Below are 16,822 nucleotides of genomic sequence, written 5' to 3'. Positions count from 1 at the left end.
AAGTCTAAATTTCATCAATATTTTTGTTTATTGCATTTGCTTGAGTTTTTACCAATTAAATAGTCACTTTTATTAAATAACCAAGATCTTCATTCGGTTGTTTTTTTCAGCCAGAGTAGACCTATGGAATAATAAATAAAAGAACCTGGTAGGTCTATATATGCACATTTTATTGATTCTGGTCTATTCTAGTTAGGGCTAACATTGAATTTAGGCCTTTGAGACTTCTGGAGGCCTCTAGGATCTCACAAAACAGAAATTTTACAGCACAATAAATATATATTTAGAACTATTTAATAAGATGAAAGTTCTGAATTACCAAATACTGTTAATAAACACATAGTAGATCCTCCAAAAGTTGTCAGCTCTCTAAATCATTACCATATTAAGCTATTCAAAAATGTTACAAACATAAACTTTCTTAAATGTAACTCCTTTGATTTTTTGTAATGTTCCTTTTAGTAATTAAAAAGTTATTTAAAATATTAAAATGTGTTCATTTAATTTTGTTCTTATAGCCCAGTGCCTCGGATAAACTGGAGAAGAACAGATGGAAACCCCTTTCCAAGCAAAGTAATGTTAAGGAAGTCCAATGGGATGATTGAAATTCCCAATTTCCAACAAGAAGATGCTGGCCTCTATGAGTGCATTACTGAAAACTCAAGAGGAAAAAATATTGCAAGGGGACGCCTCACATATTATGGTAAGAAATTGCTTAACCAAAAAAGTATTATAAAACAAGGGTCTTCCTACTGCATTCTAAGAAGGCAAATAAATCTCTACAAAGAGGTTGAATGTTGAGCAGGGCTTCTGTATCTTTAATGCAGCAGGGCAGAAAGGCATAGTAAAATTTCCTGCCAGGTGGAATTATGCAATATCTCCTCCTATGTCCTCATCCCACCTTTTAGTTGATGCACCCCTCTCCCTCTACATTAATTTATTAGTTCTTGGAGAATGGCTGCAGGAGGGCAGTGGAGCACCATCCAATTATGTTCCTCTACATAATTCTACACATTTAATTACCCTAAAATAGATCAATTTCCATGCTATCAGCCTTGAAAGATGGAATTTGGAACAGAGATATGACAGAGGGAAAGAAATAACACTGGCAACTGCCAGGGGAAGCAATTTGCAAGAAGAGGAAGAGGAGCTACTGGGAGGAACAATTTAATTACATGTATGAAACAAATAGATACCTAAAGGGAACTTCTCCTGAGTTCAATCATGCTTGTTACCAAGTTACTCTGCATAGGGTTGTAGCCTTCCCCAGCTGTTGTTTCATTCAAGGTTGAATCTTTTCATGGTATATTTTTAAAAGAAAAACATATGAAGAAGTCTGAGGGCTATTTCAGTTTTCACCTGGATTTATAGATTGGGGCAATGGCCAGGAGCACATTGTACCAGATTCAGCCGATTCTCAGATATATAGAATTCTGTATGAAGAAGTACATCAAACTAATAATTAACACTTCAACCGAATACTTGGCTATCTAAAGATGACATTTTACTCTTTTGATGTAAAGGTCATAGTTTCCCAATAGCAACACTTACTGTCTGTATTGTTTTGTGTCTGGGTTTTTTTTTCTTTGGTGTTGCTGTTTTTTCATTACTCCAGCAGTCTGGCTTCTATTGCAGGCTTTTGTGAATTTTGTGTGCATGTTGCCTTCTTTGCATTCTCTAAACATAATCATTGCTTTGAGGGAACTTAATATGAGAGAAGATACACTGTAATATAGCAAATAGATGCATAGCAGCAGAAGATCCTCTTGTGCATTTTAAAGTATATACCCTCGAATGCCAACGAAGCATATTTCTGCTTTCTTAATATCAAACTGTTTTGCAAGCTAAGTGGTAGTTGACAATTCTGTAGAAGATTACTCCCAACAAATGCAATTTTCCTTGTAAAGAAGTGTTTTCCAATTGGAAAAAGTTTACACAGCACCACCCAGGCAAACAAACAGATACAAACTTTTCATTACACATTTTTATTCCATAATGCAGTGCTTCTCATCCTGTCTGATGTTGGGAGCCAGTGGTTTCTTCCTAAGGTATAAAGGACTAGTGCCATTTTTGTACTAATTAGTTACAACTGTTTCTTACTTTCCTGGAAACTTTCTGTGGACTGTCAGCCAATGGTACTATTCAGACTAGCAACAGTTCACAGACCTTCATTTTTAGTGGCACAGTTGTAAATAGTTTAGACCTACAGTGTGTTCAGAGTTCAAAAAGCTTAAAAAATGATAAGTGAATTCTTATTCAGAAATATGTCAACTGCAGGGGGATGAAAATTAGGCACAAATCTCTTATGCCAGCAGGTGTGCCCTTCTGCTACCAAACCCCATAGAGCAGTGGTTCCCAAACTGTGGTCCATGGATCACCAGTGGTCTGCAAGAATGAAAATATCGTCCACGGCCTTACCATTACTACACTGTTGCCTCAAATCCACATGGCAATGAGAGCAACTGGTCTTATGAAACCTTCTTATAGTGCTGAGGCAACAGGGGTGTTGGCAAGGGAGAGGCTGATTACCCATGAAAGATTACTACTACCACATCAGCTCTAGATTATTAAATATGGTTTTCTGTGGGTGAGCAAATGGAGATTACTGGATGGCATATGTTCTGTATCAGAAACTAGAGCTAATGTGATCTAAGGCAAATTTCTGAATCAGCACCCCAAATAACCAAACCAAATCTAAAGTTGATCAAAAATGGATTTGTAACCCTTTTGGTACTAATGTTGGAGAGTGGTCCCTGGTCAGGCTATTCCCTGATCAAACTATTCCCTGGTCAAGTGGTCCCTGGTCAAAAAAAGGTTGGGAACCATTGCCATAGAGAGTCACCTGCTAGCAGAATTGTTCTGCTGGCTAAAATCTTCTAGAAAAAGAGCTGAAAGGGATGAGTTAAGGAAGGAACAACATTAGATCATATCCGAAACCCTTTCAGGCCATGGCCACCATCAATGCACTGATACAAAATTACATCACCATTATAATTCCCAACATTCTGTAAGAAGATTATTTGACTCTATCATAGTTTCCACTGGTTTTCTGTCATCTCAACTGATGACCTTCTTCATCACTTATGATTGTATTCTAAAACACACACATTTGAGATAAGAAATGAAAAAAAGTGTCCTCAACCTTGATTGACATTAAATGAATACAGTTAGATTATTTATATCCTCATTAACATAACCAGTTAGGAAATATATACAATTATATAAATACTTGCTTGACTCCTTCATTTCTCAGTTGAAGAAAGAGAAACTATGGTCTTTTCCTCCTTGACTGTGAGAGAATTAAAATTTAATAAAATAAAAGAGAGAATTATGAGAGTTTTTGAAGTTGTGAGAATGATATCTATGCAAATTGTTTAAATTCATGTTTTATTGTATTACTTCTGTCTTATTTCATTGACTTTACATATCAGTGTCAATGGATGGATTATTTGGATTTTATTGATCAAGCAGTCCTTGTGTGCTTAGCCCATATAATGCTGCACTTCACAAAGAAAGAAAGAAAACACACACTGCATGGAGACATTTTGTGCAAATGGCACTATCAGGGATTGATAAACTGTCACCAGGCTGCCTTGATGTGTTGTTGAGATAGTTGTCTCATTAAGAACGAATTGTCTGTCTAAATTTCCTTAGTTGGGCCATAATGAAACTTGAGTTTCTATTCTTTGCTAATTTCATTCTCATAGGAAGCACAGAGTTTTTTAGCCTCTTCTTGCTGTAAGAAAATATTGAAAAACTGTGCCATTTTGAAAGTCTGCTTGATGTTTGAGAATTATTCTATGCAAATCATATGGGATATTTTTGCACCACAAGTAATTTTTTTGCACACAGAATAGGGGTTTGTTTTGCATAGAAAATGCCATTTTGTATACAAATTACAATGCTGCTGTTATGAAGTGTGTACAATATTTGCAGATTCCCCGCAGCAGGAAACAGCATTTTCTGTCCAGAAAATAATATTTATGTGCAAAAAAGTGTGAATTTTGCAATAAGTCTAAAACATTACATTATCATCAGTGTTTTCTGATACTCGAGAAACAGTTCTTTGTCATTATTTTAATATTTTTAATTCCATTCTGAAATGAAACTGAGTCCCAAGAAAGATTTTAAAAACATGCGTGCACACACATACATCTATTTTATTTTTTATTTATTTCATCTACTTATACCCCGCCCTTCTCACCCCGGGGGGGACTCAGGGCGGCTTACAAAGGAGGCACAATTAGATGCCCAAATCACACAACAAACAATACAAAAATATAACAGTTCAACAATTAAAATGAAACATCAATACCTATTAAAATCATAAAAACTATCTCATGTCAGAGTCCATATATCAGAGTCCATATATCCATTCCATTCCATTGTCCTTGTCTATCGATAGGTCCTTTAATCAGTTGTCAGCATGGCCAAAAGCTTGGTCCCACATCCAGGTCTTTAGTTTTTTCCTAAACGCTAGAAGGGAAGTCATCGATCTGATCTCCCCGGGGAGTGAGTTCCACAGGTGGGGGGCCACAACTGAGAAGGCCCTGCTCCTCGTCCCCGCCAGTCTCACTTGTGCCACTGGCGGGGTCGAGAGCAGGGCCTCCCCAGAAGATCTTAAACTTCGAGGTGGGATGTAGAGGGAGATCCGTTCGGACAGATACACTGGGCCGGAACCGTATAGGGTTTTGTAGGTCAAAACCAGCACTTTGAATTGTGCTCGGAATTGGATCGGCAGCCAGTGGAGCTGACGCAACAGGGGGGTGGTGTGCTCCCTGTACGCCGCTCCGGTGAGCAATCTGGCTGCTTCTCGCTGGACTAGTTGAAGTTTCCGAGCAGTCTTCAAAGGCAACCCCACGTAGAGTGCGTTGCAGTAATCCAACCGAGATGTGACAAGAGCGTGGACCACCGTGGCCAGATCCGACTTCCCAAGGTACGGGCGCAGCTGGCGCACAAGTTTTAATTGTGCGAAAGCTCTCCCGGCCACCGCTGAGACCTGGGGCTCCAGGCTCAGCGATGAGTCCAGGATCACTCCCAAGCTGCGAACCTGTGTCTTCAGGGGGAGTGTAACCCCGTCTAACACAGGCTGTAACCCTATACCCTGTTTGGCCTTCCGACTGACCAGTAGGACCTCTGTCTTGTCTGGATTCAATTTCAATTTGTTAGCTCTCATCCAGTCCGATACAGCGGCTAAACACCGGTTCAAGGTCTGAACAGCCTCCTTGGTGACAGGTGAGAAGGAGTGACAGATTTGGACGTCATCTGCATAGAGATAGCATCTTAGTCCGAAACTCCGAATGATCTCTCCCAGCGGCTTCATGTAGATGTTAAATAACATCGGGGACAAGATAGAACCCTGTGGGACTCCACACAACAACGGTTGTGGGGCCAAACAGGTGTCACCCAGTAACACCTTCTGGGTCCGTCCCTCAAGGAAGGATCGAAGCCACCGCAGAGCAGTGCCTCCGAGCCCCATATCCATGAGGCGGCCCAGAAGGATACCGTGATCGACGGTATCTATAGCTTGATACTGTGCTGTGTGGTGCTTGTTGTCTAAAATTGCGTGATTTAGATGCCCAGTGTGATTTTTCATTTATAAAATAAATAATAGACTCCCCATGAACTGGCTAAGACTATACTAACACATATGCACAAATAAATCACTCCAAGAAAGCTTATTTCTATATATACAGTTTGGTGGATGCAAATTGTCATAGTTTAGGATGCTAAATCAATCTCCTTATTGATATGCCAGACATATAGCTTTCTCATATGTTAAAGCAATGCTGAGTTTATCTCACTGGTCCTCCTCTTTAATCCATATGAGAGGATTAGCCAGTTTTATTTAATCTTTTACTGCTTTGACATTTGCTTGGGTGATGCATTAGAATACTAACCTGTTTATAGTCAGAAAATGCATACTTATAATTAGGTTTCCCCATCTCTCTGCATCCTGGGAGATTTTTTAAATACTTTCCCATAATTGAGGATATTGCCTTATGAATTAAAATATTAACTTGTCATACTGTAAGGTATCTCAGCTTAGAAATCTTTTCAGTAAGCTCAAACATTTGCAAATTCATCTTCCAGCATAATGGTAGTTCTAACTTTTCTGAACTTTTGGTTAGAAGTTATTACAGGAAGTAAGACTAGTCATATTTAAAGGTCTTCAGATGCCAGATGTATTCTACAATTCACTAAATCATTGACACTGGTTTGTGTTCTTTGTTCTTCAGTGATAATATTTTCCTGTGATCAAACAAAGTTAACAAAATCTAAAATGTTACAATATAAGCTTGAAATGTTTTCAGTGATGGCACAGATCTCAGTAGTGCATATCCTAAACGGTTGTTGTTGTTGTTTATTCATTCAGTCACTTCCAACTTTTTTTTTAAATTATTTATTTATAAATTTTCCATATACAGTGAAAGGGGGGGAACAATCTTCCGAATAGAAAGATTAGGAAGTTTAGGGGTAAACGTGGGGGGGGGGGGGAGAGGGTGAGTGAGGGGTGAAGAAGGGGGGTAGGATGGGAGGGTAGGGGAGGGGGAGGGGAAGATGGGGAGTGGATCGATCCTCCGTTCGGTCCGCAGAGAGATAGCCATCTATTTGTATGGTTCTTCTTTTGTCTGTATTGTCCATCTTATCTATTTGTTTCATAGCATTTTAGATATCCAACTTAAGTCTTTCTTTTAGATAGTCTCCTAGTGATTTCTAGTCTGTCTGTTTCCCTTTGTTCTGTTCTCCTAGCATATACGAAAGCTTGTCTAGGTCTCTAAATTCCATTATTTTTTTTGAGTCACTCTTCATTGGTTGGGATTTCTTTATCTTTCCATTTTTGCGTGATTAGTGTTCTTGCCGCAGTGGAAAGGTAAAGTAAGATTTTTTCTTCATTTTTTCTTTAAATCTAAGTCCATTATATTTAGCAGGTAATATTCAGGTTTCATATCGAATTTTACCTTGATTATATTTTGTGTGTGTTTGTGTACCTGCTGCCAGAATTTTTTGATCTTCTTACATTCCCAAAATAGGTGATAGTAAGTCCCAGTCTCTTTCTTACACTTCCAACAGGTTCCGTCGTAGTTCTTGTTAAATTTGGAGAGTTGCACCGGTGTAAGGTGCCATCGATAAAAAAATTTGTGCCGATTTTCTGTTATACTACTGGCTTTTGTATATTTTAATTTGACTTTCCAGACTTGTTCCCATTCTTTTAATAATATAGTGTGGCCTATGTCCCTAGCCCATTTGATCATGTTGTCTTTTATAAGTTCTTTCTCAGTATTCCATTCTAACAGATTTTGGTATAATATTTTTATTATTTTTTTTTCCTTTTTCATTATAATGTCCCAACAGGTGTCCTTTTCATTGAAGCCTATTTTTCGATCTTCCTTAAAGCATTCTTTTATTTGTTGGTATTGGAACCAACCTATTTCCTTGTCTTCCCCTTTCAGTTCTTCTATGGACTTCAGTCCCCATTCGTTATTGGTCTTTACAAGTATCTGTTTGTAATTGAGCCATCTATTTCTTGGAATCTCTCGTTTATGATACGCCTCAACTGGAGATATCCACATGGGCGTTTTTTTTATAAATGTAGTCCTTATACTTGTTCCAAATCTTTAACAATGACGACCTAATATAATGGTTGGTGAAATTCCTTTCTATTCCGGCTTTTCCATGCCATAGGTAGGAGTGCCACCCCCTCCTAATGTCGTGTCCCTCTAAGGTTAGTATTTTTTTTGGTTCTAAAGTTGCCCACATTTTTACCCAGGATAGGACGCTAGCTTCGTAGTATAACTGCATGTCTGGCAAGGCCAGTCCTCCTCTACTTTTGGCGTCTATGAGATTTTTAAACTTAATCCTGGGTTTTTTCCCATCCCAGATAAAGTTCCGGATGTCCTTGTTCCATTTCCTGAAGCACGTTCCTGTCTTTATGATCGGGATCATTTGAAATAAGAATGTCATTTTGGGCAGTATATTCATTTTAATAACTGAAATTTTTCCTAAGATGGATAGATTAAGGTATTTCCAGTTTTTAAGTTTTTTTTGTAAGGCATCCCATGTTTTTTCATAATTGTCTTTGAATAGGTGTCTATTCGAGGTGGAAATTGTGATGCCTAGGTACTTTACTTTCTTGACTACCTCTATCCCGGACTCTTTCTGAATTTTATCTTTTTCTTCCATTTTGACATTTTTAGTTAATACTTTTGTTTTGCTCCTGTTTATTTTGAGGCCTGCTAATCGTCCAAAATTTTCTATTTTTTCTGTCCACTTATGGATGTTTTGGGCTGGGTTCTCCATTATGCAGACTAGGTCATCTGCGAAGGCTAATACCTTATACTCTTCTGATCTTATTTTTAAACCTTTTAATTCTTTGTCTGTTCTTAAATCATCCAATAATATTTCTAATATTAATATAAACAGCAAGGGGGATAGTGGGCAACCCTGTCTCACCCCTCTCTGAATTTTGATTTTTTCCGTAAGTATCCCATTTACAATTACCTTTTCTGATTGTTCGTTGTATATAGCTCTTATAGCGTTTAATATGGAGTGTCCTATGTCCATTTCTTTAAGAGTAGATGTTAAGAAGTCCCAGCTGATTTGACCAAATGCCTTCTCGGCATCGAGAAAAAGTAATCCTAATTCTCTCTGCGAGTGCTTCTCATAAAATTCGACGATGTCCAGAATTATCCTCACATTGTCCCTCATTTGTCTTTCTGGCAAGAACCCTCTTTGATCTTCTTTTATCCTCTCCTTTAGAAATCTTTTAAACCTCTCTGCCACTTCCAACTTTTCATGACCTCATGGATCAGCCCATGCCAGAGCTTCCTTGTTGGCCATGGCCACCTCCAGCTCCTTCAAAGTCAAACTAATCAGTTCAAGGATACCATCCATCCATCTTGCCTTTGGTCTGCCCCATTTCCCCTTTCCTTCCATTTTCCCCAGAATCATTGTCTTCTTCAAGCTTTCCTGTCTTCTCATTATGTGGCTAAAGTACTTCATCTTTGCCCCTAATATCCTTCTCTCCAGTGAGCAGTTGGCCTTTATTACCTGGAGTATGGACTGGTTGGATCTTCTTGCGATCTCAGAATTTTCCTCCAGCACCACAGTTCAAAAATGTCTATCTTCATTCGCTCAGCCTTCCTTATGGCCCATCTCTCACATCCTTATGGTCCAGCTCTCATATCTTGAATTCCACAGTTTAATTCTTTATGGTCCAGCTCTCATATCCTAAATTCCGCAGTCTTATTATACTAACCACATCCTTGATTGAAACAAATTTAAAAGATGCTTAAAACTTCCAGTGCAGTGATGGCCGTTAGTACAAAGAAAATTAAAATCCTGCATAAATAGATGCATCTAAAATGCATCAGGGAATAGATGTAGAGCTTTCAACCACCAGACCACTATATTTTGGAGTACTAATTGGTGAAAAACTATGAATATATACACACATATATCATTGTTCCAATCACTATGCTCAACTTTAAAATGTCATTATCAGAATCATTTGGAGGTTGATTTAGGAAAGCAACGAAGCAAAAGGTTAACTTTTAGTACGTGTTTAATTGTCTTCCATTCCACAGGGCCTTACAATTAACCATATATTGAAATCTTTTATTGACTTGATGTTATGAGTGCTTAATTTCAAATTAAATGAGGCTGTTGATAATTAGTCTTATTTTCTTGTTACTGCAAAATGCTATGCACATACCCATGCCAATGTGATATATACATAATTCACTAGTGTTATCTTTTCACGATTTCAGAAATATTAATTAAAATAGATATTCTAAAACAAATATACTTGGGTCCTTTGCACTTGAACCAAGATCAAACCAATCCTTTTCAGTTATTGCTCTCCAGACCCTCAGATACCAAATTAGTAACAGGCTTTCTTTCCTTTCATTTTAGCATATTTAAAAATATGGCATCCACTGCTTCTCATTCTTCTTCATTTTGTCTAATCAAATAACTATGGATTAAAAATTAGTTGGATAAGGAGGATTTTTCTGTGTGAAGAGTTAACAGTGTTTGGAAAAGTTGTTGTTGTTACTGGCCATACTGGCTGAAGGATTCCTGGAATTAATGCAGAGGAATAGTTCTGTGAACTCTAGAATATACTTTGTAAAAGCACTGAGTCACCATAGACATAACATGGAAAACTCCTGTCATTTACAACCTATCAAGGGCTACCAGGTTATAAATTTTGTCTGGCTCTTTGCATTAATGAACTGCTTGCAAACAAAACAGAAGGAAAACAAGCTAAAAGAATAATTCTAAACTAATTTGTTCCCATTACCATTAAATCTGAGTGATTCCTATCTTGGTTTGCCTGTGAATATTTCCATATGTGAAGCAGTAGTTCTTGGCATGTTACCCAGTTCATGTTCAATGTGCGTCCCAATTCATTGCCCTTTCCTGATTCCAGCTCTGTCTCTGCTCTTATGCCCCTTGGTATAAATGGGCCATTTCCTGCTTACAAAGATATTTGATCCAGTTTTGCATTGAACATGCCTCTAAGATTACCTACATAATATCACAGTTTCATTTTCTACTGTTAAAGCTTCCATCTTAACACTCCAGCAAAGTGTTAAGACCATCCCATAGTCTTAGTGATGGTAGAAGTATTAGTGGCATCCATCTACTCAACAAGTGTGTCCTCCAGCATGTAATTTTGGGAAACTAAGAACACAGCACCCATATTTTCAGAAGCTGAAGGAAATCCGAGCAGCATCATATCATGCAGTATCAGGCATTCCAACTAGAGTACTTTGAAGTCTAAAAACGTAGTGCTTAGACTCCCAGCTGAAAACCTCTGCATTAAGCATGGGAGAAAGAATATCCAGTTTTACAAATATATTAGTTACAGTCATTTCTATTCCCATAGTTATTACTATGTAATATGTTGAAACAATGCTATAAAGTTATCCAGATACTGGAGTTCATAAATATTAAGAGTTCTTTTTTTTACAAGACAGAGCTAACTATCCACACAAAATATTTTCTTCCCCAAAGTATTAATTGCAAATGTATAAATGTCATACTTCATCACCTTGAAGCATAATTGCAGTGCTTTAATGGTTTATTTAACTCTTTGGGATGTGATGGAAGATATGTAGTTAATCTTCACCTACTAGAGAGTTCCCAAGCAATATCGTTAATAAGACATGGAGATAAAATGAAAAATCTTTACTGACCTGTGAGGTATATTCTTCTGCTGGCTGCTACTATTAGAACAGGAAGATGGCACAGAAGAAGAAATTATGGGATTAAAAAGGTGCACGATTAACATTAAAGTTAAATTAAGGACACCTTAGACTGGACCAGGGAAGTCAAATTCAGGTAGGGGTTGCCTGTATTTCCCAGCATTCAAAAAATTAGCTAACCAGAAAGGAGTTATGAGAATTATAGACATTTACCAAAGCAGTACTATCTGTGAGCTATGGAGTTATGCCTACTGGGCAGGACTACTGAATCTTTTGTATGCATAGAACAAAATGCTATACTCGCAAAAAAAAAAAAAAATCTGCTGGTGTAGTAAAATTTTAACTAGGCAGAGTCTACAACCTTCAGGGCCCTAACAACTCCAAGTTGGGGGGGGGGGGGGCTGGGATGTGACAAAAAGGGAAGAACATCATTCAGGAAGTTCTCCATAAAAGCAAAATATAAGCATAACTTTAAACAATTCCTTTCTAACACACAAGAATCTCAAATAATCAACCTTCATGGACAGGGCCTTCTCGGTGGTGGCCCCTCGGCTCTGGAACTCCCTCCCACTAGAGATTAGATCTGCCCCTTCCCTCCTATCATTTAGAAAACAAGTAAAAACCTGGCTTTGGAATATGGCATTCAATGACTGAGGCAATGACTCCGTTCACACGGAAGGATGGCAACGAATTGTGATTTCACCTGACGATCTGGCCTGTGTAATGTTTATGATTGTATTTTAATGCACTTGTTATACAAAAACTTTAAATAAATAAATAAATAAATAATTCATTCATGACTCAAAGGAGAATAAGATTGGACCAGGCATGTAGCCGGGGGGGGGGGGAGCTTGGGGGCTTCAGCCCCCCCCCCCAAATTCTGATTGTGGTCCACGAGAAGGCCTTTCTGGTACATTATTTAAACTGTTATGTTTATTCATATCATGATCTGATCACCATGCTCAATATATCCCATAGCATGGGGGTATTGGGGTAACAATACAAAAGGTTTGCTAGGGTAGACCCTCTTTCACTCAGACTCAGCCGCCCCCCGAACCAAAATCAGCCCCCTCCCCCCCCCGAAACAAAATCCTGGATTGGACCCAAGATTGGACCCAAGATACTACAGGTTGGCAGAGTGGAAATCACTGTCAACATTGTAATGAAATTTGCTCGTGTTCATGTATCAACTCTTGTTTGGAAAAGCCATTTCCTCTGTGCAGTGAGATTCTGGATGCACGGGTGTTGAAAATGTCAATGCTGTTCATTGGAATCAAAGTAAACCTGGACTAAGCCTGTACCCAAAGCCTAGTAAACATGGAGGTCACTACTCATTAAGAGCCATAGCACTTTCAAGCCAGGGAGAGAGGAAAATCAAAATATCAAATACAACCTGATTTCAATTCTTGGCTACCCAAAGGGAAAGAATGAGAAAGAAAAGGCCATACACAGGGCTTAGGCAAAGTCTGTGCATTTCTACTGACTTACCAAAATCCACTTTGGTTGAATAGATGGCAAGAAGTATGTCCAAGCTATACCTCTCCGACCCAACGATTTCATTTATCATATTTTACACAAAGCTTTATATTCTCCCCTTCTAATTATGCATTACCGAGAGTGTAAAAAAATGCCACAAATATTCTAACCATATAATAAAAAACAAACACAAATACAATGGATACAATGGAAAATTTAGAGTTTTTTTTTAAAGGTAGACCAAAGGTTGGCTGCATAGAAAGGCTTCTCCTTGTGTAAAAACACTGTGAGAGATAGTGCCAATTGAGAATGACTCATAGCAGTTAAAGTGATGTCAAACTGCCTTAATTCTACAGTGTAGATGTGCCCTAAGACTCAGAGAGCAAAGAACAGTTTAGATATTTAATCACAATTCAGTTACTGAAAATCTTGTTCACATCAGCCAAGACTGCCTTCATGTCAACTGAGGGCTTTTCTAGACAGGACATCTATTGTAGTATTTAATTGATAATTTAAATAAATGTATAGTTATTTGATTTCCATTTCTGTTGCAAAAACTAGCTTCTGTTTTTCTCCTGGGAAGCTATTCATTTTTCTTCTTCTTGCAGTACACTATGACCTCTTTCTGGTATTCTGTTTATGTGTTATAATGTCCTAACAGGGCCATATCATGGGAAATTTGACCATCACGATATATTGGTTCATGCCTTCTGCACTTAGGTAATAAAGAGAGGTATGCTATTGCTTAGTGATGTATAACAAGAATGGCCAGAGGTAATGTCACAATGTTGTTTCTGCTAGCTTTTCTTTCTGTAAGTATCACTGTGACCCCATTATTGGATGTGCACTGCAATTATTTTATGTAGGCATGAGTCCTAAAATGATAGCTAACAACATAGCAGGAGAAGAGCATTGACTTGCTAATTTCTATTCTTTACAGTAGCACTTTGTGTGTAGAACAAATTGTCAGAGCCTTCAGCCCATCCTCTGCCAGAATGACTTAAAAGTATCCTAAGCTTGATAAATTGAAGAGGCAAGAAATTATTGTGGAGGTTGAGGGGAATTCATAGCTGCTCGCTCTTTTTATAGAACCTTTCCTCTTGACCGCTTATGTATCAGCGGGCCATGACATCAAAATTAGCACCTACCCACCCACCATAACACTAGTCGTGTTAACAGGCTCGAGTGAATACAATGTGACATTAATGTATCATTTAAGGAACAGCTTTGTGCCCAGTACATTTTTTTTTTTGCATTTACAGTCAATTGCTCAGCTAACTTGTTTCAGTCGTTCCTAGCATGAAAACAAGTCTGCCCTTTCTTAAGCCTTTTGTTTTCCTTTTGTTTTCTTTCAAAGCAAAACCTCACTGGGTTCAATTGATAAAGGATTTTGAAGCCGCAGTAGAAGACAACCTATACTGGGAATGCAGGGCAAGTGGCAAACCGAAGCCATCCTACAGGTGGCTGAAAAATGGAGAGCCTCTAACAATAGAGGTAATGGGGTTTTTGTTGTTATTGTTGTGCTTGATTGATTGGTTTTCATTATAAAACCCTCTCTGCAATTTCTCCAGCCTGCTTCTCATACAGGACTGCTCCTTTCTCTATGCAGGTGACATGTCTGCCTTAATCTGTTCCAGGGTTACCTCAATGTTCCAAAGCAGATCTCAGCATCCACTGGGCTTCCCAAGAAGGATAATGAATCAATTCAATTGAAAATTGAGTGATGGTTGATTGCTTCCATATTAGTGGTTTAATTAATCTATTTTGTTGATCTTACCCTCAATCTAGACAAGAAACTATGCTAAAGAAATTTTATAGACAGAATCCAATATCATGGATTTCTCATTTAAAATTCATACTAAACCCCAGAGTGGTTTTACTTGGAAAATCCTAGAATCCAAAAGTTGTTAGATTCAGAAATGTTTATCCTGCAGACAATGTAGTTCAATGGTTAGGATTCAGTGTGCCTTTAGACCAGGAGTTGTGAAACTTTAGCCCATGGCTACAGGTGGCCTATAATATTTGGTGCAAATCCCTAGGCTTCATCATATCCCTGAACTTAACAACATGCCAAGGATTGAGCTTTAGTGAAGGCTATTTATGGATGAGTAGTAAGAACAGTATAAGGCCCCTTCTACAATGCCGTATAATCCAATTCAAAGCAAATAATCTGGATTTTATCTGGCAGTGTAGATGGGACCTAACATCTCTTGGAAAGAAGTTCCAAGGCTTGAAAGCAACCACTGAAAAGGCTTCCTTGAAAAGCTCTCAAAACAGAGGCAGACAGTCTTGGACCTGAGTGATATAGATCAACATTTGAATTGCTCCTTTTAGCCAGTGACAGTTAAAAAATATATCAATTCGTTTTACCTATTGAAGTTTCAGAGCAAATTTAGTCCCATGAATTCAGTCACAATAATCCAAAAGAGATGGCTCTGTGCTCACTTCAAACCTCTCTAGGTCCCCTGTTAGGACCCAGAAGCCTTAATTAGAGCCAAACACAAGATAAGAGTTCAAACACAGCTTTATTGTACAAAAATAGTCTTTCAAAGCACTTAACTTCAGTGCAAAGAGTCCCAGTAGTAATTTGGCATCAAAAACAAAGCGATACCAGTAACAAAAATCTAACCCAGATTATAGTGCTGCCTTATAATCCAGATTAAACTCAAAGTTAAGCAATTCACTTGAAAATTGGCACAGCACAAAAACACAGTCACAGAAAATGGAAAAACAAAGTCCCAAAATGAGGAGTTGTTCAAACACAAAGTTATAAAAGTTTAAAGTCCAGAAAGCCAAAAACGATAGTCAAACTGGTTCTTAGTCAAGCCATTGGTAAACAAATGCTGGAATGCAGGAATCACCGAGGAACAGGAATTCAGGAACACACGAAGCTGTAGCCCAAGGACCCAAATTCAAGAGTTGGCAGTAGAAAGAGTTATGTGCAATAAAGACGCTTTGCCTTTTGCAAAGTATCATGCAAACAGAACCCACTTTTATCTCAAAGTTCTTCATCAGAGCTTGATGAGCTCCCCACCCTTTCTTCATCACTCTCAGTTGCCCCCAACCCTGCAGCTAAATCTGAGCGTCCATCCCTCCACCTCTGCCAACATCTGCTAAGACTTAGATCCTGCCAAGAGGTCCCTGGCTGCCAATCCTCAGTGAACCCCTCAAATTCCTCACTGGAGGTGGGTTGGTTACAAATGTCCCTTATTTGTTGAACACGGATCCAATCCAATCCCTCCTCTTCCATATCACTCCCAGACCCAGAACTCCTTTCAAACCCCAGGAAATCCTCATCCTCTGTTGGCGCACTAAGTATTTCCCGGATGCGCTTCCTCTGCAATTCCCTTTCAGACTCCGGATCGCGAGCAGCCCTCTTTACACCTCTGCTCTCTTCCCCATCCCCCATTTCGCAATCAGAGAAGCCTTGAAACGTGTCAGTATCACTTGGGGCCATAATGATTTCCCTAATGCGCTTATGCTGCTGTTCACACTCCGACTCCTGAGCAGACCTTTTCTCCCTGCTACCAGGAGTAGCAACGCTACCAACACGCTGAACTACAACACCCCCTTCCAAACTGCCATATAAAATCCAGATTATCTGATTTGAACTGAATTATATGGCAGTGTAGACTCATGCAATCGAGTTCATATAAAATAATCTGGATTATCTGCTTTGATAATCTGGATTATCTACTTTGATAATCTGAACTATATAGCAGTGTAGAAGGGGCCTAGGAATGGTTTCAACTATTACATGAATCTTAATTATGCAATTGCATTCCTGGCTATTCTGAAATCCAAGCTTCTAGGCTCAGGGTTGAATATATTATCCCCTGTCCCTGCCCCTAACTGGAAGTAAAACACCATCCAACACAGACTGAATTTTCAAATCTGTATTTTGACTGATCCAGATATCACCATGATCATAATAGGCAATCACTTTCCACTGAGTATGAATGTATTCCATGGCAATAAGCACATAAGTGACTGTAGAAACCTATTCTAATCTACATGGTTTTTCACAATAAGGACACAGATTTCTAGATAGAAGGCAGTACCAGCGAGCATTTACTTGACACATCTTCCTTTTTGCACATTTCTCCCTTTCACCATCTATTTGAGCCTCTTCCAAA

At 38.6% G+C, this 16,822-nt stretch overlaps 1 protein-coding gene across 1 annotated transcript in view; it reads left to right on the top strand.

Annotated features, from left to right (window-relative positions):
• The window catches only part of CNTN3 (contactin 3), a 247,868-nt gene that overhangs the window by 154,862 nt on the left and 76,184 nt on the right, over positions 1-16,822 (top strand). Inside the window, exons 6-7 of the mRNA XM_060766333.2 lie at positions 519-703; positions 14,044-14,180. Coding sequence (XP_060622316.2) covers positions 519-703; positions 14,044-14,180 — 322 coding nt within the window. The remainder of the gene's footprint in view (positions 1-518; positions 704-14,043; positions 14,181-16,822) is intronic.

The sequence above is a fragment of the Anolis sagrei genome, chromosome 2 (genome assembly GCF_037176765.1).
Source record: "Anolis sagrei isolate rAnoSag1 chromosome 2, rAnoSag1.mat, whole genome shotgun sequence".
Classification (NCBI taxonomy): domain Eukaryota; kingdom Metazoa; phylum Chordata; class Lepidosauria; order Squamata; family Dactyloidae; genus Anolis; species Anolis sagrei.
The sequence above is the reverse complement of the archived record's forward strand: the minus strand, read 5'-3'. Positions and strand labels throughout refer to the sequence as shown.